This window comes from Pelecanus crispus, chromosome 12, assembly GCF_030463565.1.
Source record: "Pelecanus crispus isolate bPelCri1 chromosome 12, bPelCri1.pri, whole genome shotgun sequence".
NCBI classification, from domain to species: Eukaryota; Metazoa; Chordata; class Aves; order Pelecaniformes; family Pelecanidae; genus Pelecanus; species Pelecanus crispus.
Genome location: NC_134654.1, coordinates 8,417,146 through 8,433,008, shown reverse-complemented (window position 1 = coordinate 8,433,008; position 15,863 = coordinate 8,417,146). Strand labels below are relative to the sequence as shown.

Genomic DNA, 15,863 nt, shown 5'->3' with positions numbered 1-15,863 from the left:
GGGCTAATGCTGAAGCAGAGAGTACTGTACGTTAGTTCTGTTTTGTTTTCCAAATAGTGATCTACTGTTTTGGATAGTTGTGTTTTAAATGAAAACTAAGCTAATCTCATGGCAAAATATAAAAGACTAGTTAATATACTATTTGAATAATATGACTTTATACAAGTAATGATTACACAGAGAAAAAGTGTGTGCTGTGTGCAGGAAACTGCAAGCACGTTGTTCAGTAGCATGTTTTCAGCTGAGAATCTCAGACTTCCTTTCAAATACTAATTCAGCCTCAAAACTCCCTATGAAACTAGTAGATAAAACAGAAGAGATGGTCCCACTGTCTTTTTTCCCGTTTCTTAGCTTTTCATGTATTTTATTGTGTGTGACAGGAAGGAATGTAGGGAGGCAAATTCAGAAATGTGTTCAGATAAGACATAATATTACTAGAATTATACGCAGCGTGTTTCAGATCTTATTCCACTTCGAGGCCACTTCTTGCAGCGTATGGGTTCCCTGTTACTATCTAGTGCTTCACTTTCCCCATTCTTTGCAGAGTAGCTTTCAGAGGAATTGGTTTTCAAGCACTGGGGACCTCAGTGGAGGCTAACTTAAATGGAAGCAGATGCCATTGCAAAAACCTCCTGGCTCTGCAGAGATAGTTCTACACCCACGTTCCAATCTCTGCTCATCCCTGACTGCTGCAGCACAGCCACACGAGTCCTGGTTCCCCGCTGAAATACTGCATTTAGGTGTTACCTCTTCTGAAGGCGCCCGTGGCTCCATTCTAGGGCTTCGGATAAGGCAGAGAGTGACGGCCAGGCATCAGCCTGATTTTTGTAGAGCTGTTTATTTCAGTAGTTGGGACCATGAAACAAGAAAACAGGAAGCAGGAGCAATATTTAACTTGTCAAATGAAATAATGATGTCCCTTACTAAAGTTCTTGTTTTGTTGTAATTTGTGTGTTATATTTTTGGAGTTAAAAGGACTCACCTTATTTATATTGTAAGAGGCTATTAATAGTCCGTCCAGGTGAATGCAGCTGTGTTCAGTTTTGAGTGTGTGTTACGATTCATTTGTGGAGACAGAGCAAAGTGAAAGGTTAAATAACTTTGTAAATAGAGCTATAAAATGTTATCGAGCACTTGGGGTAGGGGAGGAAGAGGAGAAGGCTTGATTTTCAAAGGCATTTATTTGAAAATTTTTACAATGGTGGAAAACATGCAAGTAGTACTAGACTTCTGCAGCTGAGTCTGTGTGCACAAATGTCCAGCGCTTTGGCAGCTATAAAAATTTTCCAGTGAAGAACTTTGGAAATCTTACCTTATTTTGAAAAGTGCAAATCTTTGCCTAGTGAAAACTCCTCCCTCCCATCCAGAAATGTATTGCAGCCCTTTTTCTGACAGGGAAATATTTACAGTAGCACGTGTTGACTATAAAGCATATTCCTCTGTTGCATTTAGTCTTTTGGTTGTTTTTCGTAGCTGAGCCGGCTCAGCCGCCTTCTGCATCTAGCAGTGGCAATTCTGATGATGCTATTCGATCCATTCTGCAACAAGCCCGACGCGAAATGGAGCAGGCTGCCCTTGAACCTGCCTTAAAAACACCACCTTTATCTCAAGCTGACATTTCTATCCTGTCCCCCAAACTAGTATCTACACCTGCAATGTCTTCGGTTTCCAGCTATTCTCCTTTGGCCATATCCCTGAAGAAACATTCATCTGTCACTGATTCCAGTATCTCTGCATTGCAGAACCTCTCTGGGCTCAAAAAGGAGCCTCAGGAGGCACCTGTTTTAGAGCTTCATGGAATAAGTGAGTCTGCCCAGGGTATGTTGAGGCATGTTAAAAATGAGTTGGGACGTGGTGGTGTTTGGAAGGACCATTGGTGGAATACTGTGCAGCATGAGAGAAGAAATACAGCTCTTCCCGAAGATGTAAAAGTTGAGGAAGCCAGTGGTGGAAAAGAAAAGGTCAGCAATCAGACTAGGCCAGATCGTAGCCAGCTCCAAGGACCATCTTCTTCAGAGTATTGGAAAGAGTGGCCAAACGCTGAATCTCCGTACTCCCAGAGTTCTGAATTGAGCATGACTGGGGCGAGTCGCAGTGAGACACCACAAAATAGCCCCCTCCCTTCATCCCCTATCGTGTCTTTGTCAAAGCCATCCAAACCTTCAGTTCCTCCACTGACACCCGAGCAGTATGAGATTTATATGTACCAGGAAGTGGATACGATAGAGCTAACGCGGCAGGTCAAAGAAAAGCTAGCAAAGAATGGCATCTGCCAAAGGATCTTTGGGGAAAAGGTAAAGAACTGGTTCTCTCTTGTTACACCAGTATTGTGAATGTGCGTTGTGCTCCTTACGTTGGTATGGAGCTCAGTTTAACGGAGGGGGATATGCCACGTGTGTCTTACGGAAAAGTGTTTTTGCTTCGTATGTTAAGTATTTAAAAAACAAGCTCGCAAAGGAAAGTGTTAGTTTTCCTGTATTTTGCGAATTGCATTGGGTTTTATACAAAGATTGGCTTCAGCCGCTTGTAATTAGAAATGGGGCCCCCGAGTTTAGAAACGTTGAAAGCTGAAGCAAACATGACTGAGACTCAATATTTCATGCTTAATGTAATGAATTCATGGAATATTTGAGTAATACCATTGTCATGACTGGAGAGTCTTAAATTTGTTACAAGTGAAGATTATGGACACAAGAGCATTTTTCCTTTCTTTTAATATTTGGAAATGCGCACAAGGGTATTTAAACAAACACACGGAAAATCCCCTACCTCTCCTTAGTCTTAAGTCAAGAATTCACAGCCATTTCTTATACCTGGTGCTTGGTATCTTAGCGTGCTTTCAGACATTTTTAAGCAATGTTTGATTACAGATATGCAATGCACGATAAGGCTTTCTGAAGTTCTCGTATTGTGGGACCCAAGCATTGAATATGGATTTCGGGGGGGTCCCCAACCACCAGGACACACTTCCCAGGCTGTAAGAAGCGGTGGACATCTGGTGTTTCTTCTTCCTATAAAGAATTGAATCAATATAATAGTATAATAGGAGCTGGCATCACGCTATTACCTTTTCACTAAGATGTAAAATGAAAAGCCTGACCTCTTGGGGTCATTAAAGATCCCGTGGCAGCTTTCATTAAGTATGATTTTTAACCCCTGTACCTGTGCTGAATTCCAGGCAAGTAATTGCGTTCTGCCTGTCTGAAATTCCCCCTTTGCTGCAGTCGGCTGTATTCTTAAATATTTACTTATGTGGAGCAGCCGCTGCTACAGGTGAAAACACACATCATTATAATTCATACCAAAAAAAAAAAAAAAAAAACCCAACCAAATATAGGCCTAGTCTCAAAAGTCCCAATTATTTTTGTTTGAGAACAAAATACATGCCAATCATTTCCTGTTTTATCTGCCTGTGTGTGCCTGGACTCTGTGGTTTTCCTGTTAGAACTGATGAAACTATTTGACACAAAATACGAAAAGCATGCAAATCTTGCGCCATCCTTTTGCCGTTTGTGCTGCTGCTCCGTTCTTGCAGGAGAAAACCCATGCTCCAGAAGGAAACCACGGCAGGAGAAAAGCATTTCCATCAGTTACCTACAGATGTCATTTTGCAGTCTTACTAATTGTCCGTATAAAACCGATTTGAGCGATATAGCAGTAAAGGAAACCAAAGTGCCTTAAATTACCCCCTTCCACATCAAATGTGTTAACATGCCGTTCTTGGTTGCTTCACTTCAGGTATTGGGGCTGTCCCAAGGAAGTGTCAGTGACATGCTCTCCAGGCCAAAGCCATGGAGTAAATTGACCCAAAAAGGCCGAGAACCATTTATTCGTATGCAGCTCTGGTTGAATGGTGAGCTGGGACAGTGTGTCCTGCCTGCACAAGGGCAGCAACAAGGACAAGGTAATTAAAATTCCACTATGTCGTTTGAGTTGAGGAGGAGGAAATCTTTTTTTTCTCTCTCTCTCTCTCTCTTTTTTTTTTTTTTTTTTTTTTTTTAAATTTGCAGTAAGCGAGACTCGCGCCCGGTGCTAGTCCAGGCGTTCCTGGAAGTGGCAGCGTCCACCCTCGCAGCCCAGCCGGTCCCTAGGGGGGACGCGCTGGGAATGTTTACAAACAAAGCACTCGCTTATGCGTAATTGATAAGCAGCAGTTATCAAGTTCCTAATTAGGGTGATACTATCTAGCCATGAATATGATAGATAATTCAAAAAATTTTGGCCAAAGAGCTGGAAAATCTTGCGTGCTGTTTTCTAGGGTTGCGTAGGGGGTTTTTATTGTTCCTAGGAGAATATCGATTGCTTTCTCAGGAGGTGAGCTAGAAGAACTAAGCTTTAAAGGGGGAGTGCTGTGTTGCAATTACGCTTTTATTGTGGCGTTCTCTTATCCTAATACCTATTGATACAGAACGGCCAGACTAGAGTTTGGCCTCGGTTGTGCCCTTACAATGCCACTGACTTAAATGAGCAGCGTGCCCTTGCCGAGATAAGCGGTTTGCTATTTGTTGAGCCTGCTTACTGTTTAGTTTGTGGTTTGGCATCTCCTTTTATTGTTCCCTGATTTTCCTCTCCTCTCTTATCTAGTCCTTCACTCTGTGACATCATTACAGGATTCCCTACAGCAGGGATGTGCAAGCTCAGGTAATCAGCTGGTTTCAATGATTTGCTCTGAAATAATTCTCTGTGCTTTTGTTACATTTCTTTTGCTTTGATGCCGAGAGGTTTCTCGCGTTTTGTTGTATCATACAGGAGACCTTCAATTTTTTTATTAACGCAGTTAATTCCTCGTTCTCTCCTTGTTGCTATGGCAGATGTAGGGAGTACACATATTTAGCTGCATATATTAGGTAAAGAGACTCTGTCTGATCTTAGAGATCATTGGCTCTGTAGGGTTTTTTTTACCATAGTTCAGCTTATCAACTTGACATGTGACAATGGCTGTAAAACAAGCCTTTCGTTTGTAATGTGATCTACATACTCCAGCTGCCTTACTCACTGGCATATTTTTTTTTCCACTTTCATTTGCACAAAATCTGCTTTGTTAATTTGAAGGTGGGGAAAAGACCACGTTATGTCTTTCTTTTTCAAGCTTCGTTAAATATTCCAAGCCGGCTTCTTTTTTCTCCCTCCCCTTTCCGTTTGCAAAAAAGCAGATGCAGCAAAGATGAGCGTCAGAGAGAAGTGAATTGCTAAAGGTTTTGTAAGATGGCCACAGTATAGGAAGGAGGCTGGAACAGAACAGCTGTGTTCCTGCTGTTAGATACCAAGCTCTACCCACACAGACTTTTTACCAATGATACGCTTAACTTATGTAAACCACTCAGGCTGTTTTGTGCTCTAGAAAAAATACTTGTGCCCTGCTCTGTACATATAGCCAGTGCCCTGTATTGGAGAATTACTGCATTTCAGGATACAGAGAAGGATGGGTTGTGCTATTTTTCCACCTTTCTGCCATTCCAAAACACTTTTTTTTTTTTTTTTTCCCCCCTGGAGCTTGCTGGGTTTATTCTGAATATCCCAACCAAACTGCTTTTTCTCTCTACCGGGAAACTATTCTGCATTCTAAAAGATCTTACTAGCAGAAAATCCGTGATGATATTCAGTCCACATTTTTCTTAAGAAGAACAGTTGAAAATAAATAGATAAAAGAAAAAAAAAATGCCCCTGGTAAAAACAAGCCATGAAAATAAAACCAAAATGGGAAAAAATTATTTGCAATCATTGGGCTATTGTTACTCATAGCCAAGCATTTAGCGAACATGGAAATTTCCTGCGACATTTTATACGCCGCTGTTCATTAAAAGCGTGCCATTGACTACTTTTTTGTAGCATCAATACTATGCAAGAGTAACTGTTACAGTTATAAACGCCTAAGACAGCGTGGAAAATATGAGTAATTAATTGTAGCCATTTTAAGAGGAATTTGAAATCGGAGGAGCTGGGAAAAGGCTGCATTGTTATTGCTAATCATCATATTTATGACTAACTGCAATTATAAAAGATTGAGAGACAAGCCCATAGTATTAAAATCCGACCACCTTATGGATTCCCATGAGGATCGCTGGTAGCTGAAAGTGATTTCCTTCAGGAAGTTCAGTTTTGCTGCTGTGATATTTTGCTCCCCTCCCACACTCCCAATCTTGTTTGTCAGTTCCTGCCCTTGAGCTAATATTTTGTGAGGCGACACGTTCCTATCAGCTAATAACATCATATTATTGATGATCACCCTCCTTCTTTCCTTAAAGCAGCCTTAGAAATGAGAAAATGGGCTCATGCCCTTTTCTTCCTCCTTTCCGATGATTAAAAATAAAATTGTTGTACAAGACGTTCTTTTCTTGGTGCCTTTCTCCGTATAAAGGAATAAGGAAGGTTGTGACACTACGCAGAACAAAAGAGCGAAACCAGGTTATTTGAATGAAGAAGGGCAGTTTGGTAATTTTCTTTTATTAGCAGCTGTTCTGTAATTAAAAGCGCAGCAAACAGTTTGGAAAAGGTAATAATAATTATGCATTTGTGAAAGAGCCTCCACTCCAGGGCAGGAAAAAAAAAGACAGCTCCAATTTTCTGGTCTTCTGAGACATTTCCCAGGAAAATCAAGGCAGAAAAGGTTGCATACTTGTAATTTTAAAACAGAAATTAATCAGAACAATTTTGAAATGAGAAGAGGTCTGGAGCCTTTTCCTTGTAATATAATTGGCTTGGAACTTGTTGAATGCATGAAGGGAAAGAAGTGAAATTAAACTAATACATTCAGTGGCTCCTGAGTGCTTTGCCAAGAAGGTCTTCAGTGTACAGAGTGTCAACATGCATAGTAACGTCTCAAACTTTTATTAGCTGTGAGTATTTTCATTACCGTTTGGCACTATTCTATCAAACTAGCAAGATTTTCTGGATTTCTGACCCAGTTAGTTACACTTCTAGATCATAAGGTTTTGATTAACACCTCATTCATGAAAATCTGTTCTTTTGTCCAGTAATTTTCCATTGTCACACGTGGACAGATGGACCCATCAGTCTTTTACATGTTGGAATGAATGGATAAGCTGCCTTTTTTTTTTTTTTTTTTTGGAGATAGCAAAGAGAAGCCAGGCTTGTTTTTCTTTTTTGAAAGCTATATTTATGCATTTTGAAAAAACACATATACCAAAATTACAACCAGATATATATCTGTATTTTCTGCCCGTGACCTTTCATCAAGGCTTTGGTGATTTTGTGCAAGTTTCAGTGAATATGTTTTACACAATAATGGTGTCTGTACCCTAGGTGGTCAAAAAATAGTATCACTGTGCCTTTTCTAACATTTTTTCTGTGTGTTTCTTTCCACCTAAATGCTCTAATGCCCTTGGGTAAATCTGCCTTTTTAATGATTTATGTGTCAAAAGCACGGACCAAATCACATGGAAAAAAAAGTTGAATTAGTGTCACCCAACTGCATCAGCATTTTTCATGATGAATTTGGCCCTTATTTAGTTGCATTACTGATGATCAGAGCTGGGTTGGGTTTGGACAGTAGCCATGTGCCAGAAGAAGGTTTATGTACTTGGATATTTTTCTACATACTTGTACTGTATATAGCTCTTATTAGTTTGTTTTATTTTGGGGTCTTATGTCTTTACGAGCATCTATCTGACATGAAGACAAAGTTTTGGTTTTGGTGCTGTTGATTTCATAGCTACTCCCAGGAAAGCTCAATTTTTATTCACTTCTGTATTTATCCTCTGTGAAGGACGTATATATACTCTCTATATACTACATTAAAGACTTTCAAATACTCAGTGGGAAAAAGACGTGCCTTTTTGGTATGTGTTTCTGTAAGGGTCGTCTTATGACCTAATGTGGAAATCTTCATTTGCCGATACAGCTGCGGGTGATCTCAGGGGATTTTGAATTTCCCTTTTGTTTGTCTTCCTTTCTGGGTATCATCCATCATTCCTAACCTCATGCTGCTTAGCAATAGTAACACTCATGGGAGTTGAAGAAAGGATTATAGCAGCATAAAATGGGGAGCTAATTAGAGCTTGTTTCAAAATCAGAATCTAGCTTGAGATAATTGCATATTATCTGGTGATTTAAAAACCCAAGATCTACTGTATTTAGATCAACTAAAATATGCATAAAAGCTTTATTTTCAAAATAAAACATTTGTAACAACAGGGAGATTACTTCTTATCATCCCTTGGGAAAGAAAATCTGAAAAAAAATCAGAATGCAATCTATGGTTTACTGTAGTTATGATATTAACAGACATATTGTGGAATGATGACAAACCCAGGTATCCATTATATTTTTATTTATGTAATACATATTCCTGTAATATTTTTCAGTACAGAAGCTGCTGAGTAGGCAGGTAGTTAGCTGTGTATTGGGTAGATCTTCCCATTTACCAAATACCAGAAGGATGCTGTCACATGGACTACTGTGAGAGAAACGAAGTGGGGAGAGAGCGTATTTCAGGCTTGGAATCCATATTCAGGATTGCCATCCTGATGCGCTTACGGGAAGAGCTCACTAGCCACATGGTGGCGATGGAGAAGCTCTTACCTCCCCCAATTCTCCATGGTTCATGATTATTTCTTTCATTGTACCGTTTTGTTTTGGACGGGCAGAGCTGTCCAAGATGATGCTCCAGAGCACGACTGGGTTTAGCATGTGGAGAGCTGAATCCTTAGTACCTTGAGATCGCACGTGTGATCCGTCTGGTGGTGCTGACAGGTCTTCCCAAATTTGAGCTATTTTTTGTTGTTGAATCAAAAAGAAGGGAGAGATTGTTTGCAGTCATTTGTTGGCAGGTTAATGAAATTGTATGACATGAAATGTTTGTGGTTAATGTAGTCTATAAAATGGAAGAGAAGGAGATCACATGGCTTTTAATAGCTGAGTAGTTGGACTGCAAGAATTTCTTGCGTAGATGGTTTATGTTTGATGACCAATTTTTGAGTCTTTGCATTTGGTTGAGACGGTTGTCTCCTTTTGTGCTAGCTGCAAATGCATTTTTAAAGTTTGGAGCTGAAGACTAAGCCAAACAGTTATCTTCATGCTAACCCTGAAGTACGCTGGCGTGCATTGGTGAAGTTTCCACATTCTTTCTGCGTGGCTTGAGATTGCGGCTCTGAAGCAGTTGGCCGTGGCTGTCTTGATTTCAAACCATAGGATATCAGTTGGCTCCTCATAAGGGCAGCTGTTGTAGTCTGTCTGTAATGTGTGTGATCGTATTCTGTGCCATTTCCCTGACATTTGGACCATGAAAACCTTCCTGGCAGCCTTTCTGGTATCAATAAAGCTGGGAGAATCGCTGTCAAGGCACCTTACTGGGACCTGGGAATGCGGCATGAAGTCACCGTTTCAAGTTCGTTCTTAATATAACATTGGCTATCATTGCTAGCCATCGTCTGGTCATTTCTGCCTCTTGCAGACCTGGGTCTGTCCTCCCCAGGCTGTCTTGTATGGCCATAGTCCTTTGTCCGTCAGCGATGCTTTGCAAATAGTTGGTATTTGTAGGGAAATTCCTGTCCTAGTTGTACTGTTTTCTGTCCCTTGAACCACCCAGTGATTAAACTTGCAGAAGATGACTCCATCCTCATTGTGGTCATAGTTTTACTGTTACAAAAGTGCTAAAGTAAAATACATAATCATAGAGTGAACACTGTTTTACAGGCAGATATTCCTTGTGGCTGAATTACAATGACAAAGCACCAACACACTTCTCATACTAATACAGCAAGGACGAGACTCATGCTGGATTCTGAAGACGAATTTAATTCACTCTGAAGTGTGGTTATGGGTTCATAGCATTCGTTTTGGAGAAGCTACCCAGTCAGGTTGCAGCTATGTTTTCTTTCTGTGGTTGATTTGGGAATGTGGGTCCTTTAAGCTCACTCCCCTTTGGTGTGCGGGAAGAGATCTCCAGGCGAGGAGCCCGTGTGCAGCTCTGCAGTCGCATTTAGCCAGGCACGCTAATGCCTCATTCTCAAAGTCTTAGCTTTTAAAAATCAGAATTAATGAATGAATATATTTTTTTAAGCTGTATGAAAAAAGCAACTTTCCTGACCGTTATTGCTGCTGTGCTTCTCAGGTAGTTTATAGGAGTAGCAGTTAGCATAATAGCTGCTAAAAAGTGGGGTGTAGTTTGTGAATACACGCTTCCACTTTAACTTCAGCATCAATCCGAGCATGTAACTTCCTTGCGCTCTCTTCAGGCCTTGTTTAAAAGAAACCATGCCCGTTGAATATTAGAGCTCTGTAAATTCCACCGTTCATCATTTCATTACTTATGACTTCAGTTCTTAATTACCAGCGTTTTCTTTTCCCTCCACTTGCTCACTTGGAGATGAGCAGCCTCCTTTGGGGAGGGGGCCCACGTTACCTCCCCTCCCTGCTTCCAGGCACGGGGGGCTTCTGCCAGCTGCTAACCACAGAGGAGACGGGTGGAAAATGACGAGCTGATACGTTAGAAAAGCAAATACAAAAATAACTGGAGCAGCGCTGAAACGCAGTGGGGCCGTCGCAGTCGTGCTGTGGCACGGGAAGGCCAGGCAGCTCCGGGGTGGGTCAGGAACCGGGGTGATGGCCGGCATCTGTCCCCCGTGGGCTGGCAGCTGCAGAAGAGGTTGGAAAGGCTCTTCTCCGAAGGGAGCAGATATTTTTCTGTTGGTAATAGCAGGCTCTGGCAGCTGGCAGAAGCTCATGTTGGTCTTCTGGTTGCTTGTGGGAAAAGGAGGGGGCTGCAGGTCCGGCCCCCGTGGCCGCACGGCCACCACCGGTGGGACGGAGATGGCCACCGCGCCCTCGGCCGTCCCCGGGCAGCAGCCCAGCCCCTGCTCAGCAAATTACAAAATGCTCCTCCGCTGGATGAAAATTACCTTGCTTTCAATTCAAAGAACAGATAATGGGCTATTTTCCTCCCAAAATACTGGAAAAAAGGTGTGCTAGCACAGAATGCACGGGTTGTTATCCATCTTATAATGGGGACGGAGCTGCAAGGCAGCTGTCTTCTCTACCAAGTAGCTCTGAAACAAGGAAATAAACAGCCTGTTAGACTCTTAACAACCAAATCCTGATTACAGAGTTATATATTACTTGATAGCAAATCATTCCCAAGAAGAAAAAACAGAAAACTACCAGAAAATTACTATCTTCTAAGTTACCTTCTAGCCGGTCCTTTGCATTAGGGTGCGAGAAAAACTGATGAATTTGTCTCACCTAGTTCGATGGGTACTGGAGGTTTTAAAATTTGCCAGCAGCCATCCAGAGAAGCAGCAAATGAAAGAATCCAGTGATTATTTTAAATCTGATGAGAAACACAGCTTGCATTGAAAACAAAGCAAAGTGGATTTGAGATCAAATTTAAATAGAAGTGAAAATAGAAAAATACCCAATTAAAAAGCCTAATGAAAGGAGAAAATACGACAAGAAGAAATGTAAAATAGGCCTGATAGTACATGTCCCAGGTTTATACTTGTCAAAGGTATTGCTGATAGCAACTTAAAAGATACTTGTTTCTTTGGCTGTATCTACAATGCCCTGTAGCGGGGTTGAAGAGAGCGATTGTTCCCCAGAATAATTTGGGCGCTGTTTGATACTACTTATTGGCAAAACCTGAGCTTGACCAAACATGCCCGTGTTGCCGTGAGGGCTCAGGGTCTCTCGGAGGAGACTGTTCCAGGACAGTGAGCTGCTTTGGAGGGAGACGCTGTCCTTGCGAGGTGTTCTCGCCCTCACCTCGCAGCTAGCCCGGCCCCGCAGCAGAGCCCAGCCAAAACGTCGTCCTCTGTCATGCGGCATGAGGTGGTCCCCTCGGGTGTCTTCTCCTGGGACATCCCCCCTTTCCTTTCGCCTGCCGAAAGGAGGTCGGGATGGGCGCGGAGGCGGGAGCTGCCCCCTCCCGCGTCTCTCTGCCTGGTGGGCAGGCGGGAAGGAGGTGTGAGATCAGCTGCAGCGTAGCTACGGTTGTGTTTTATGTTTGTTTCTCCCTTTTACCCCTCTGGAACTTGGGTCCTAAAAATAGTGCAAGTTTGAACTGGCAGATGTTTCATTTGTCCTTTACGAGAGGCCCAAAATTAGCCTCTCATTTGGCACCTAAATAAAGCAGCTTGACTGCCTTTATGCGAACTTTGCAATTACCGTCTATTGAAGTTGCAACATTTTGTTGTGTTCGATGGGGAAGGGTATTATGTAAGCGATACCAGCACCTAAAAAGCCACCAGACCTTGAGAGAGAGAGGACGAACAAGAACGAGCCCAACTGTTTTGTTTGGGGGTTTGGTTTGGGTTTTTTTTTACTTTTTCTGATCTGAGGCAGGTGGGTTTTTTCCTAATGATGGTTTCATTTTAAAAAAGCAAAAGTAACTTGGAAATGCTCAGAGAGCTGTCTATTGTAAAGGTAAAAAAAAAAAAAAAATCTAATAAAAGGACAGCAATGGTTTCTCTAATTTTCAGAGAAAAATCTGCACAGAATGCCTGAAGCTGGGTTAGCAGTGGGACTCCCCAGGGGCAACAGAAAGATGTTATAATCAATTACCACATCATAACACTGATGTATGATAATTACTGAGTGTTCCTCCTGAGATAGTGCAGCATTTGGCTGGGATGCGGCTCTTTCATGGTCCACTGCCTGATTAATATGCAAATAATAGGCTGATTGCATGATGAATGCAGAAAATGAGTTCGCTGATAACGTGAGCACCGAAGCGGGAAGATGATAAATTACTTTTACTGACTGTCCTACATTAAGTACCCTTTCTCAACAATTTTATCACAAATTAAGTAAAGCAGTATGGAGAGATTATGAGGATGTGTAAAATAATGTACCTTAATAGCTTTTATAATATTGTTGCGTACAATGTAAATGTCATTTTGTTTCAGTACTTTAGCCAGTACTCCTCCCGAAGAGGAGTGCATTTTGTATAGCAATGTTCGGGGTCACTCTTCTTTGACTGCTTTCTTCTAAGATGAAGTAGAACCCACTGTGCTGCGGATGTTAGATAGGACTTCTCTACTGGGGGAGGAAGGCAGTCATTAGCCTCGGATCCATCCCTTATGTCTCTTGCCCACAGCAAATGAATGTCCACATTGTTTAGTGCGGGAGATATATTTAAATGCAGTGCACAGTGCACATATGCATTCTGCTTCATACCTTTGTCTGGAGCAGAGAAGAGGTTAAAATCTCAAAGGAAGGTAGGGAAATACCTTCACACGCAGGCTTATGGCAGAGAAGGACAACAAACGGCCATAAACATGGTAACACGTTAAAGTTAGTCTCCAATCACAAGGTCAGCAAGTCAACAAAGACACCATAAACTGCAGCAGAACCTCTAAAAGCTCTAAGTCTGTTTTCCAAACGGTATTGTGCACGCCTTTATTTTGATTATACTAAAAATACAACTATGTGGGGTTGTGGCACCTTGATTGATTGCTTTCATGACATACTTGTTTTAATATTCAGAAAATCCTTAATAAAGTTTCTGCACACAAGCTGTTTTAATAATAAGGTTATTGAAAATATTTTCCAGCGGTTATTTCTAAATATTGACTTCTGACTAAGTTACAGACACACAGAAAAATCTGAATATTAAATAAAGATTAGCAGAGTAGAGCAATGTCTTTTAAAGCAGCCATGATTTTGCCATTAATCACCTAATTTAAAATCTGATTTCTTTGTAGAAAGGGGTTTTTAATTGTTTAAAGGTGATATCTGAAAACAAAAAACTATCGTTCAGCACTCTTCAATGCAGAGGCCCTACTTTTGGCTGAAGAAGCTATGCATGAGCAGGTGGGCATTTGAGGAGATTCTCCCTACGTGCTTACTCTGCTGTTTACCTCTTCCATAGACATCCGCTTTTGGCCAGTGAGACTGGGAAAAGATTTGGGGCTGTTGGCCTGACCTGCGCATTGCTCTGATGTTTCCAAGTGTGTCTCTACATCCAGCTAAAAGAATTGTCATGTTCCCCCCCCCCCGCCTTCATTCATTGTAAAATAGCGCTTAAAATCATGGCTGTATAGAGACCTCGTGCTTCCCTGTAGGTCATTTCAAAAGTGTCACTTAATGCTGCTTATCTGAGAGTTTTATCAGGTGGTGCGGTTGTGTCAGGGCTTGGTGTGTCTATTCCAAAGTCTGGTAGATCTCCGTGCAACTTTTAATTTATTGACTCCAGTTGTATCTTTGTGCACAAGATTCTGGACATCCTGCATGTTCAGCCTGCCCTTTGTAGCGACCCCTCCATCCGAGCCCATCCACGCTGCAGTGGACAGCTGATTACGAGTCCTAACTCAGTAGCTAAGTTTGATGGTTTGAGTTTACGCAGCGTTACAGTTGTTCAGCTCTCTGCGGTGTTGCTTAGCCATTCCTGCTGTACGAGTACCTGGATTTGCCTCCCTACGTCCAGGCACAGCATGGTGCATGTATTGTGCAGAACAGAACTTTTCAGCTCTTGAGGCACTTTGCATCAGTGGGGCACAAAACACCTGTTGGAGAGCGATACGGCACTCACTGGTGCAAGGTGTGGGCTCAAGGGATGTGTGTAAAGGGCTGCAAGTGTTCACTAGCCAGGGCATTCGGTGATGCCTTCCTGAAGCGGCCAGAGAAAGAGGGGTGAGACTCGGGTGATGACATTGGCATACTCCATGTGGCAAAGGCTTTGGAAGAGGCAGGTGCAGAGAAGAAGATCTGACTCGATCAAAGCTTGTGAGCTGAGCAAGACGGTCCCCTGCCCTGGTTCCTTGCTGCACGGTATCCAGAGTGAGCAGGCATAGATCACACAGGAGCGAAATACGCCTCTGCTTGGTTATAAAGTTGGCTGGATGGCCCTGGGCACAGGGTGTTCTTCAGTTGTCGTTCCGCAAGCAACATTTAACTCACTAGGACTTTCCTCATTATGCTAAGACTGGGGCTGGCGTTAAAAAAACCCATCCTTTTGCTAATGGGCTTGCACTGCAGATGAGATCAGGAAAGGGATCCAGACTCCTATTCTTAACCCCTTCCTGTGTTGCAGGTGTGTGGCGGCAGGTGGCTGTTTTTCAAATCTGGTTCACTGATTTGGTTCCCCCAGCCCCTTGGGACAGCACGGTTGAGGTTCAGTGTCAGGCAAAAGGGGAGGTAAAGGATGGAGCCAGGACAGGAATGCCTTAAACTCTCTACAACTACCTGAAAGGAGGTTGTAGTGAGGTGGGTGTTGGTCTCTTCTCCCAAGTAGCTAGCGATAGGACAAGAGGAAATGGGCTTAAGCTGCGCCAGGGGAGGTTTAGACTGGAAATTAGGAAAAATTTCTTTACGGAAAGGGTGGTCAGGCATTGGAACAGGCTGCCCAGAGGGGTGGTGGAGTCCCCATCCCTGGAGGCGTTTAAAAAACGGGTAGATGTGGCACTTCGGGATATGGTTTAGTCTGGTCTACCCTTGATTAGTCTAGAGTGGGCTTGGTAGTGTAGGTTAATGGTTGGACTGGATGATCTTAAAGGTCTTTTCCAACCTAGATGATTCTATGATTCTATGATTCTATGATTCTATGATATTGATGCCAGTTCTTGGCTATGAGAAGTTGCAGTCTTAACATAGGTTTGGGCAGAACAGTAGGATTTCCAAGACTGACTGAGGCATTTGTGGATGTGCATTCATTGAAAGGGAGAATTGGTTGCCTAACTTCTCCAAGTACTTTTAAATGTCTAGCTGTAAATCTCTCTTCATGAGTCTATAGCCAGCTCCCATCTTACTTGCTCTTTTCTGAACTTCATCTCATTTCTCCAGCTCCTTCTGGTTCCTAGAATGGCTGAAAACATATCTTTTTAATACAAGTGCAAAGCTAACATGATTATTGAAAATGTAATGTAAAATTGGAGCAAAATGTTGTAATCCTTTAAGAATACTCAGAAGCA

General features: G+C 42.3%; 1 protein-coding gene across 6 annotated transcripts in view; it reads left to right on the top strand.

Moving 5' to 3' along the window:
• Positions 1-15,863, top strand: part of CUX1 (cut like homeobox 1) — a 286,475-nt gene that overhangs the window by 212,710 nt on the left and 57,902 nt on the right. Inside the window, exons 18-20 of one of the 6 annotated variants that reach the window (XM_075720278.1) lie at positions 1,474-2,294; positions 3,739-3,904; positions 4,585-4,641. The exons of the other annotated variants lie outside the window; for them this stretch is intronic. Of the exons in view, the coding sequence (XP_075576393.1) occupies positions 1,474-2,294; positions 3,739-3,904; positions 4,585-4,641 (1,044 nt within the window). The remainder of the gene's footprint in view (positions 1-1,473; positions 2,295-3,738; positions 3,905-4,584; positions 4,642-15,863) is intronic. 6 annotated transcript variants of the gene reach the window in all.